This window comes from Sciurus carolinensis, chromosome 2 (genome assembly GCF_902686445.1).
Source record: "Sciurus carolinensis chromosome 2, mSciCar1.2, whole genome shotgun sequence".
NCBI classification, from domain to species: domain Eukaryota; kingdom Metazoa; phylum Chordata; class Mammalia; order Rodentia; family Sciuridae; genus Sciurus; species Sciurus carolinensis.
In genome coordinates, this window is record NC_062214.1 from 20,322,936 (window position 1) to 20,334,946 (window position 12,011).

At 39.8% G+C, this 12,011-nt stretch overlaps 2 protein-coding genes across 3 annotated transcripts in view; one reads left to right on the forward strand and one right to left on the reverse strand.

Annotated features, from left to right (window-relative positions):
• The window catches only part of Rprd1b (regulation of nuclear pre-mRNA domain containing 1B), a 49,152-nt gene extending 39,420 nt beyond the window's left edge, over window positions 1–9,732 (reverse strand). The window contains exons 1-2 of one of the 2 annotated variants that reach the window (XM_047541935.1): window positions 9,182–9,732; window positions 3,725–3,854 (exon numbers count right to left, since the gene is read on the reverse strand). In XM_047541935.1, the coding sequence (XP_047397891.1) occupies window positions 3,725–3,854; window positions 9,182–9,332 (281 nt within the window). In that variant the 5' untranslated portion in view covers window positions 9,333–9,732. The remainder of the gene's footprint in view (window positions 1–3,724; window positions 3,855–9,181) is intronic. The other variant, XM_047541933.1, reaches the window with a different exon arrangement.
• A 99-nt stretch (window positions 9,733–9,831) lies between these two features.
• The window catches only part of Tti1 (TELO2 interacting protein 1), a 44,160-nt gene continuing 41,980 nt past the window's right edge, over window positions 9,832–12,011 (forward strand). The window contains exon 1 of the mRNA XM_047541220.1: window positions 9,832–9,870. The gene's annotated coding sequence lies outside the window, so the exon portion shown is untranslated. The remainder of the gene's footprint in view (window positions 9,871–12,011) is intronic.

Sequence of the window (12,011 nt, forward strand, 5' to 3'; positions counted from 1 at the left end):
GAAGCTATCTTTTCCCTGCTTTAGTACTAGTCAATGTCACCACAGTCTATGTCCTTCTAACTCATGTCTCTGTCCCTTCCTTAGTCTCTATGAGCCATTCTCCACACCAAGCCATTTTTAAAGAGGAATTTTTTTTGAAAAATGATTTAACATAATTTCTTTTTAAAAGATTTAAATTTTTGGTCTTTTTAATTATACATGACAGTAGAGTATAACCTGACTTATTTATACAAACATGGAATACATCTTAATCTAATTAGGATCCCAGTCTGTGGTTGTACACAATGCAGAGATTCACTGTACTATATTCATTATATGTACACAGGAAAGTATGTCAGAATCATTCCACTGTTTTTCCTATTCCTGTTCCCCCCACCCGGCTTCCTTTCATTCCCTTTTGTCTAATCTACTGGACTACTCCCTGCCCCACTTGCTGTGTGTTAGCATTCACATATCAGAAAGAACATTTGACCTTTGGTTTCTGGGGATTGGCTTATTTCACTTAGCATAATATTCTCCAAACGTCATAAAAGTCATTCTTTTCTATGGCCAAGTAATATTCCATTGTGTGTATGTGTGTGTGTGTATGTGTATGTATGTATGTATATACATATATATCACATTTTCTTTAACATTTATCTGTTGTAGGACACACCTAGGTTGGTTCTATAGCTTAGCTATTAAGAAGGGTCTTTTTAAAAATGTAGGTCTGAATATATTATTTCCCCACTTAAAATCTTAATTGACATCCCATCAGAGTACAATCCTCTTCCAAGGTTCTCTGGGCATACACAACTGGTACTATCCACCTCTCTGATCCCACTTGGGTGCCAATTCTCCCTTTACTCACTGTGTTCTAACCACAATACTTTCATTTTGTTTCTCTTAAGATGCCAAGATGATTCCTATCTTACGTTCTTTTTAATGGCTGTTCCTACTTCGCATGATTGCCTCAAATGTCATTTCCTTTCTAAATGTGGCTTCCTTTAACCATATTGCCAAAAAGAGCACCACCTATTTGGCTATGCCCACTCTCTGAAAGTGTCATGTTCATTCCATTGTCCTGGCCTGCCTTGTTCCTGCTGCTCCCTTAGTGTTTGGTGGATCAGTACTCAGCACACAGAAGACACTCAAAATGGTCTGTACAATCATCTCCAAACTAAAAAGAAAACAAGACACTCATAGGGATAATAAGTATACAATCTGGTTAATTAAACTATTAAATCAAATCTACTCTGGTCACAGAAAAATAACATATTTTAGGCTACTCTTAGTTGATAAGGTACATCAGGATTGAAGTAGTTGCTGGACTTTCTAATAATGCAGTGGGGAAAAGGGCCTTGAAAACATGGACATCCTAAATAGAAGACCCACGTAGGACCTTGAAAGAACTAGAAGAATGCAAAAGAAAAGAATTAGGCTTTTACTAAGAAAGACCAGGATGCATCTGACAAGATGTTTTCACAGTGCCTCCTGTATAGGTTCTGAGTTATTCTCAAGTAGAAAAGAAAAAAAAAATTTTTTTTTGGTACTGGGGATTGAACCCAGAGGTGCTTAACCACTGAGCCATATCCCCAACCCTTTTTTATATTTTATTTAGAGACAGGGTCTTGCTGAGTTGCTTAACATCTCACTCAGTTGCTGAGGCTGGCTTTGAACTCATGATCCTCTTGCTTCAGCCTCCTGAGCCGATGGGATTACAGGCATGCACCAGTGCACACAGAAGAAAAGGAATTTTTAATCCTGGTATTGTCCACCCCTCTTCCCCCACCCCTTTCTACCTACTTTTTCTGGTTTGAAAGCAGCTAAAGATTATGGATCCATCTTTCAGTGTTTACTATCTCTATAGGAGATTATTTCAGTCAATTCCCTAGACTAAATCTTTTCCCCAATGAATCAACATTGATTAACTCAGTCAACAAATATTTACTGAATCCCTACTCTGTGCGAGGGCAGACCACAAAAATTGACCAACTCTTGGGACAACATTTACATCAAGCCTATATAAATGGTATCCCCTAAAGCTATGTAACCCAACAGCTCTACGTCAGACACTTTACTAGACCCCTGGCATATAGCAAAGAACAAAAAAGGAAATGGTTCTTTCCTTCATGGAACTTATAGTTTAGTATGTTCTAGTGAACAGGCAAAGAATGCAGATGAAGAATTATACTCTTACTTTTCAACAAATTACCTTACTTTAGCTTCAAAATAATGAGATAAACGGTATCCTATCCCCTTTTAACTAATTAGGAAACTTGGGCTGAAAAGTTAAATAATACATCCAAGGTCACTCAGACAGTTTTTGAGACACAACCAGTGCCTAAGAAACTGAAATAAATCTCATCAAAAGAAGAAATTCCTGTCTCCAATTTCAGATAGCTACTCTAATAGTCTATTCTTGAGAATTCAGTAATTAAAATTAGTAACACATTCTACTACTTCAGTATCCATGTTCATCAAAACAGCTACCTATGTAGTTAATAAAAATCTTTTTCTATCTTTAGAAAGTTAAATGTCATTTTTAAAAAATTTTAATTTTATTCCTTTAAATTTTCAGATCCTTTAAGGAATGCCAAAATTTTTTTTTAATTTTTATTTACAGACTGCATTTTGATTCATTGTACACAAAAGGGGTCCAACTTTTCACTTCTATGGTTGTACATGATGTAGATTCACACCATTCATGTAAACATACACATACATAGGATAATACTGTCTATTTCAGTCTAGTATCTTTCCTTCCCCCACCCCCTCCCACCCCACTTTCCTCTAAACCATCCAAAGTTCCTCCATTCTTCTCTTGTGCACCTCCCCCCAACCCCCACAAATCATCATACACTTATCAGAGAAAACATTTGGCCTTTGGTTTTTTTGGGTTTGAGGAATGGCAAACTTAATCTCCCATTTAAGGCCTTTCACTGACACCTTAGACCCTAGAATAATTCTTGTTTGACCCACTAGTCTCTTTTCACTCTTTCCAACTTCCTTTGACAAAGATCTGTGTATTTTTATTCATTTATTTATAGACATAATAGTCTACTGAAAACCAGTTTCCTTTGCTCCTCCTGGGAACCTAACTTGAGCCACAGAAAGCTGTTTCTTTAAAATAAATAAAAATTATCTATAAAATCTTTAATCCAGCGTATGCTGTATTAACTGTACGTGTACTCTATGCTCCAGTCCTCTCTTCCACAAAACACATCAGTAGTAAATTTAATACAATTTGGCCAGAACACTCACCTATTTTTCCACACTAATAATTACTACTTTTGCAGTCACAGTAATGACTATTTTTAGTAAACCAGACATCTAGACATTCAGAAGGAAGTAAACAAGAAGGCATAATTAATTTCTGCTATTGAAGATATGTTACTAAAAGACTCTTAAACTTCTTAGCTTTGTTTTTTCATCATAAATTAATGAGGCAACTCAGTCAAACCAAGGAAAATACTATACTCAAGAAATAGATTAAATAAATAAATATATCAGGGGAAAAGATGTGTTTCCAGTACCATGCTGAATCTCTTTAATACATCATAATGTTTACATGACTCATAGTTCTTAGGGGTTCAGCAAAACATAAACCACAATCTGGCCTCTACAATATTCCTTGTATAGAACAAAGCGGTCAATTTACACAAGTTATCACAAAAGAGAATGAAAACATGGAAAGGCAATGCATTTAAAAACAAAACAAAACCAAAAAACCCAGACAACATACCTGGCAACATGAGAAAAAGCATCCACAAGGACAGATTCAAATTCTCTAGTGAATTCAGGTCCTTTCCTTTTACTGTTCTGGATGACATCGTTCGCTAAGTACAGAAATGTAAGCTTTCTATTTGATTTAGCTGAAAACAGAAAAAAGGATAATTTAACTTATACCAAAGAAATTCTTAATTCACAATTCTTTTGCCATAAACTATTTCTAAAGAACATTAAGACAAGCATTATCAGTCAGCATAATAATACTAGGTAGCTGAGAGGCTGAAGCAGGAGGATCACAATTTTCAGGCCAGCCTAGGTAACTTAACAAGAACCTTGTCTCAAAATTAGAAGAAAAAGGGCTAGGATACAGCTCAATGGCAAATCACCCCTGAGTTCAATTCCCAGTACCAGGAGGGGGAGGAAAAAATAAAGATAAACATTATCTACTCCCAGGGATCTCTGATGTAACAGGTCTGGAAGTATAATTTTAGGGGGAAATGAGAAAAGTTCAGTTTCATTTCTGTATAATTTTAACTAGGGTAATTAATAGATAATAAAAATGAAGATAACTCAAAGAAAATTCCCAAAGGATAAGCAGTCAATATTAATGTTAAAACCAAGGCTTTCAATTATTATACTGCAAAGATGAGTATTTCTAATGCACTCTTAATTATTAAATAATCTAAAATGAAAGATTAAATTAGGTTTCAATGTTAAAATACATTCTTGTAATATATGCTCCTCAACTGAGAATTTAATTTCTCTTTGGTACTCCAATAACCACAGTCAATGTTGTCACCTCTACAAATTCACAGAAATCTGTAGATGCATCAAAGGCTGTTTATCTCAAATAAAAATATGCATTAATGCTACATTATTATTAAAAATTTACACACATCTGAAATCTGGGTATGCAAAATTATGGTTCTCACAAAATCCATAATTCTTCTCTGCTATATATACAAAATGTAGTACTTCCTATTACTCTATATGGTACCATATATTAAACCATAAAAACCTCATGCAATATGTCTGAGTTATAGTTGCTTGGGGGAACATTACTGAATTTCCTAGCTTCTATGCACAAAACTTCTCAACTGTAAAAGTTACATCACTACCATTTTTAGCCCCAGTTTTCTTTTAAAAGAAATAAATATGAACATAATTAGATATTTCAAAACATTAAGTTTTCTCCAGTGCTAAAGTATCTCAGGAAAGCTCTGTCAACTTTTACACACCTAAATAACTAGTCCTTGCTCTACTGCTCTCAGAAATCACTTCTGTTTCTTTTGAAATGGACACAGCATGTATAAGTTCTGACACAGCAGGCATAAGATCTGACATTTTAAAATGTAACTACAGGAGATTAACCCAAGTTAAAAACAAGATTTTTAAAGCACATTATAGTTTAAACTAATGCCTTAATATGCTCATAAAATTAAATATGGATATCTTGAATTGTATTAACCTTCTGGTAATAACCCAGTTTAGATGGCCAACTGATAAGAATATTGGAAACCTGGAACTATCTTTAACTGTTCCAGTTATTATTTAGAAGCAGGACAAAAGCGTCAATAGTTAAAATACCTGCTCTTGTTACAAAGGTATGACTATGGCAAAGGCTCCTTTTTTAAAAAGCAAACCTTGTTCTGGGAAGTTAAACCACCAAGCTTATAATGCTATTAAAGTTAGGGAATGCAACATAAAACAGAACTCCAGCAAAGCAAATTTAAGTAAGTGAAGCTTTACAAATTCCCTATTCTAAGTTTAAAAAAAAATGCTAGAATTCATATTGTAAAATATCAATTTGAACATTCAAGATCTAATTTAACTTTCAGTATTGCAAATATTGTATCTGAAAGGTTCAAGAGCCAAGGTTTTCACTATCTACAATGCGAATTACTCTTTTTTTTTTTTTTCTTTGCAGTACTGGGGATCTGAACCCAGGGCCTTGAGCTTGCAAGGCAAGCACTCAACCAACTGAGCTATATCCCCAGCCCGCAAATTACTCTTCATCACCTCTAAACTTAATGGGGATTTCCTTAGGATACAACTGTAGCCTTCCACATTCAGCATCCTGAAATTCAACATGAGCACCCTATGTGTAAAGGTGCTATAAACAAAACTCTAGAGCACTAGAACACAGTAGTCAACAATACATGCAACACACACACCCCTCCACCCAACCCTGGGTGACAACTCAACTTCAGATGTCTTTCTAATGTGACAAAATAGATCCTTTCACCAAAAAGCTATGCTCATCCCAAACTGGTAGAACTAGTTGCTGAACAAAGTTAAAACAAATGACTAATCAAAACCTTTCATTTGTTTGGCTGGTTTTGATGTCTAAAGAAAGTCTTAAGTAATTTTTGGAAAAAAGCCTATTTACCTATATTCAGGCCATGATACAAAACCCTATTAAAAAATTATTCACCTAAGAAGACTGTACATCAAATATTCCATAAAGGAGAGAAGTTCTACTTAGAACAGAGCCTAAAGGGATGAATTAAGAATAATTCCTGCTGGGTTCAGAGGCACATGTCTATAATCCCAGTGACTTAGGAGGCTGAGACAAAAGAATCACAAGTTCAAGGCCAGCCTCAGCAACTTAGTAAGACCCTGTCTCAAAATAAAAAATAAAAAAGGCTGAGAATGTAGCTCAGTAAGAAAGCACCTCTAGATTCAGCCCCTAGTACCCCCAAAAGAATAATTCCTTAAAAAGTGTGTGTGGGGGGGGGAAGTAACGTGCTAGGAACAGAAGTAGTATTTAAGTGAAAAAAGTAATTTTTGTAAATCTCAAAATTTTTTGAAGACAACTCAAAGACAGTCCGTAAACATCTCAGGGAAAAATGACTTTACCATAGATCTACATAGCCACTTTTAAAGACTCAAGGTGGGCTAGAACCTGCAGAGCTAGTTAATTTGAAGGTAAGGGCACAGAATCCTTTTCCACTTTAGTGTTGGGAGCATTTTTAATTCATGAAAGAAGTCTGGGTATTAGAGAAGGATATCAATGAAGAATAGCTTTGCAGTGTCCAATACAGTAGCCACTAACCACATGTTGCTACTAAACACTCAAATTGTAGCTAATAACACTTGGGAAATAAATTTTCAATTTTATTTATTTAAAACTTTAGTTTCTCATCACCCATTTTAGTAGCCACATGTGGCAAGTGGCTACCTTGTTGGAAAGCACAAATATAACATACTGCTCCTGTCACAGAAAACCATATTAGTGCTATTTAGATACTTCACTAAAACTTGGAAATGGCAGCAGAGACCATGATTTGACTCCTAAACTTCTTTAGCTGTAGATGGACACACTACCTTTATTTTATTTATTTATATGTGGTGCTGAGGATCAAACCCAGTTCCTCACACATACTAGGCAAGTGCTCTGCCACTGAGCCACAACCCCAGACCTCCTGAACTATTTTTTTTAAGTGTATAACAGGCCCTATGCTAAATGCTATTGCCTGACAGAAAAACCAGGTAAATTTCTTGCTCCATGACCTAATAAAAAAGACATAACCAAGAAAGAATGAAGTAAATGCTAATTGGTATGATGGGTGGGAAAATGTAATTAATTCTAATTAAAAAAACACAATAGGTTTGGTTGGAATCAGATGACCATCTTCAGGCATTAAGTGGACTAAGACACTGAGACCGTCAAGTTTTGACATCAGTTAGCCCTGGGTTCTTGTCCCAGCTATATGCCCCTGAATAAGCCTCTCAGTCTCCATGTTATCATCTATAAAATGGGGGTAATGCTCACCTACCTACAACATAAGGCTCTATCAAATGAGATTTGGGATAATGAAGCTTCATCAATGAATACACTCTCTAAATTGCTATTTTTCAGTAACTCAAAGAGGGTGGGTGAGGAATCAAGAAGGCTTCATGAGAGAAGTGCCACCTAAGATGAACTGACAAATTTAAGATGATCAAAAGGATCCTTTCAGAAAGAATTCTGCAGAAGCAATTTCATTTTTTTAAACATCTTAACACACAGTGGGGTACATGAAGCAGACTCTAGGAATCATAGGCTCTACCTCCCAACTGCCTACAGTAGTGGGAATCTACAGCGTATCATAATGGGGGAACTGGGTCTCCTGAAAGAATCCTAGAATTTGGTGTCTGAATCTCACCAGATCAGAGGACTTGAAAACAACACTTAGTCACTTAATTTTTCTTGTCTGTAAAACAGGTGGCATCACAAAGAGTAAAGAACATTTCCTATACTATGAAGTGTCCACTGCATTACAGGGTGTCCAGAAGAGAGTCATAATAGTTTCTTCTGCCTCCTGTTATGGAATTCATCAGGATATCAAACAGCAGTATAGGCGCCCATCTTTCCCCACCAGACTGCAAGCAACTTGAAGGCAAAGACCATGCCTCATGCTGAGTAATTTACAGCCCCATATCACCACGATTTACTGAATGCCTACACTGTGCCTGACATCATACTAAATGTTCATTTGGATAATCCTGTTTACTTCTCACTACAATCGGCTTATTCGAACCTCAGGTTTCTCCCCCATCTGAAAATTCCTACTTCATAAGGCTTTAAGAATTTTAAAAATGGCAATGTATGTAAAGGTACACTTTATCAAGTGCACTTGGCACTTGATAAAGGCACAGTACATATCAGTTATCACTGCCTTCATGATGCAGATATGAACTTAAGGGGCAGCCAGTTTAAGTTGCTGGGGCCAGTAAGTAGCAAAATCAAGGCTTGACTTCAAGGCAGTTGGCAGAGGCAAGCTGCTGTAAATTTAGTGTTCAGCATAGTGCCTAGAACATAACAGGCTGAGCCCAATGAATGTCAGTTCTTGAATGGGGGCCTGAAATCAATAGCAGGTGAATGAGGTTACCCAATTCATAAGGTTGTTCTTGAGGACTGAGTGTGAGGATATACGCAAAAGTCTGTAAGTATAGCGGCTGGCATGGAGTCGAGGCAACGTAAGTGGCAGGAAACCTCGTCTGTTTTACGGATGGGAAAACAGAAGCACTGGAAGATGAAGAAGAGCGCTCAGTATCACTCAGCTACTAAGTGGTTGTGCCAGGACACGATCTAGGCAGTGTGACTGCAGAGCCCATTGGCTCTTACTCCAAGTACCCTGCACAGAACCTGGCACATCGCAAGACAGGCCGGTACGGGTGCCGAATGCAGCCAGAATAATAGTTACAAGTGTCAGGCGGAGCCTGAGGGAAAAAACACCTTGATAAAATGGAAATCTGGGCACCTGAGCCCTGGTCACTGGAACCTCAGACAAATACCTTATACCTTCCTAGGCCTCGGTTTCCTTCTCCCAGAAATGGGGATAACATTGTCTCCAATCTCAGAAGCACGAGCAGAGACTCAGGCCTGAAAAGCAAGGATCGATTAAGAAGCTAGAGGGGTCTGGGGAGCGGGCGGGAGAGAGGACAACCCACCGCAGGGCCCAGGGGGTAGGGAGGAGGTGTTTACCTTTGCGGAGCTCGCGGTGCCACACCGAGACGATGGGTCCTGCGTGCTTGCGGTGGTGGATGAGCCACAAGGACAGTGTCTGCACGCTCTGCTGGGAGTTGCTCAGCTCCGAGAGCTTCTTCTCCAGCGCAGATTCGGAGAAGGAGGACATAGTGGCGGCGGTGAGGCCAGACAGGGAGCGGCCTGGGCCGCCCAATACGACAGGAATAGCGTGCGTTCGGGGCCTCACCGGACAGACTGCGGGACTCTTCACCGACTGACAGGCTGCCAGGGGCGCAAGGCGGGGGAGGGGATGGGTCTCCGCAGTAACAGCCGCCCGCGCCGCCGCCACAAGATGGCCACCCGACCTCTCACCCCCGCCGCGAGAGCGGGGTCAAAGGGCAAGGGCTGGGGTACCCGGGCACCGAGCAGCGTCGGAGCTGTAGAAAAACTTTTCTTTGGAAGCGGCGGCCTCTCTGAGCCTTGCTCAGGCCACTTCGAAGGAGCCAGACCCTGGGAACGAGGGCAGTTCCCCCAGCCCCCGGAAGGCGCTTTGACCGCTCCTGCCCGCACGCCGGCGCAGTGAGCCTCACCGGAACCCTTTCTCCCGCTCCTCAGAACCTTTCTGGCGCGGTTCGGCGCGCTACTTAGCGCGTCACTTCCGGCGGGGCGCAGGAGGCGGGAGAGTGAGGGAAAGACTGGAAGACGAGGTAAGGGAAGAGTGGCGGGAACGAGAGGGGAGCCCAGCAGCTGGAAGCCCTTAAAGGGGGATCCTGAGGGGACACTGAGACCCCGAGATCGTGACCTGGGTATGGGAAGGGGGCTCCTTTCTCACCTGGCAGGCCCAGGGCCGCACCTCCATACGTGTCCTGCTCTCACGCCGCCCCCCCAGAAAGCTGCTCTTTGGGTCTTCCAAGACACCCACGTGCCCTTTTCACTCCTCCACGCCTTGGCTCTTGTTCGCCCCCCAAAAATGACTTTCCCTCTCTCACCTGGTGAGCTCCTACCCAGCTTCCAGAGGACCCCTGATGTCCAGTTCTGACGTTTAGCCTGTGGCAGCACTGCCCCCGAAACACACTTCTAGGCCCTCTGCCCCTCACTGATGACTTCAGTCAAGGGAATTACATCCACCCTTGCCTTCTCTCTTTCCTCCCAGTGCGTCCATGGACCTCGCTTAGGAAGCAGTATTTGAGATATCAAACTCTTATCGTATATATATACATATATGTATTTTATGCATTACGTTCCAGTTATCAAATCAGATTTTTTTCCCCTAACTGCTACAGGGATGGTGGTAGATTTTCATAGACAATAGAATTTTAAAATTTCCTGATCATCACTGAATTTCCTAGTTGGGGGCCGGTCCCAATTTAGGAAATATTGTTCTAGTTGTTACCTGTTTTTGTGCATTCTTATGTGTTGTTGTTCTTTGCTTATATACTTTTATCCCTTCTTCAGACCAGAATCATCATACTCAGAGCTAACATATCAAGAGGTTGCTATGTACTAGACACTGTTTTCATATAGTAACTCATTTAATCCTAACAACAAGGCCATGAAGTAGGTATTATATTCTCCCCGGTTGACAAATGAGGCTCAGAGAGGTCTTGCCTACCCAAGATTCTTTAAGATTTGAGGGAAGAGATTCCATCTTAGCCATCATTTTAACTCTAGCACTTGATTCATACTTGATTATGTGAGTTAATATAAAAGAGGGGAATAACCTAAAATCACGGTCAATATCTAGTCATCATAGAGTTTTTGAGTACACATCTAGACCTTTCAGTATTAAATAATGTCACTGGACCACATGCTTTTAAACCAAATCACGTGTATTCAGTGCATTACATACATTCTTCTATTTAATTCTTAGAATCCTGTGGAGTGGGGATTATTATCACTATTTGATATATGAGAAAGCATAGAACATGGATAAGTAACCAATCCAAGGTTGCTTGGGCATAGCTAGGAAATGGCAGTCAGGAGTCTATCAAGATTGATATATCGATGTATACCCAACATCTGATCCCATATTCTTCACTCCTGAAGAGTACCTAAATCTGAAGCACTCTTCTAGACAAAATACCCATATCCTTGGAAGCTTGCTTTCTACTGGGGAAGACAGAAAAGTAAACACATAACTATAAAACGAGTCAGGAAATGATAAGGACATTGAATTAAACAGAGAGTAAAGGAGATTAAGACTGTATATACACATTGGACAGATAAGAGTCTATCATATATGCTGGCAGAGAGGGCCTCACTGATCAGACCCTGAAAGAAATGAGAGAACAAACCAAAAGCTATCCTTCCAAGCAGAGGAAAAACCAACTTTAGACTATTGTTGGTTTTTTTGAGGAACAGAAAGCAGGATAGTAACCTAATGTGGACACTTGCAGGCAATAGTAAGGACGTGTGTTACTCTGAATGAAAGGTGAATCTATTTGACAATTTGGAACAGGAGGAACATTGTAGCTGTTAGGTAGAAAATAGTCATGGTACAAGGGAGGCAGGAAGACCAGTCTGACAACTGTTGTAATAACCTAGGTAAAAGGATGACTCAAGCCAGGTAAAAATGGTAAGAAAGGGACAGATTCTGGGCGTATTTTAGGGAAGACATAACAGGATTTGCTGGATATGAAGTGTAGTGAGAGACAAGAGTTTAATAAATCACCCACGGGTGTTAGCCTGAGCAACCCTAAGAATGACATTCCCATTTACTGAGTTGCAGAAGGAGCAGGTTTGGGGAGCACAAGCAAGAGTTTGGATTTGGACATGTCCAGTTGAAAATTTATTCAAGTACGATCGCTCAGTATTCTTAGGGAATTGGTTCTAGGACACCCCCGTCCCC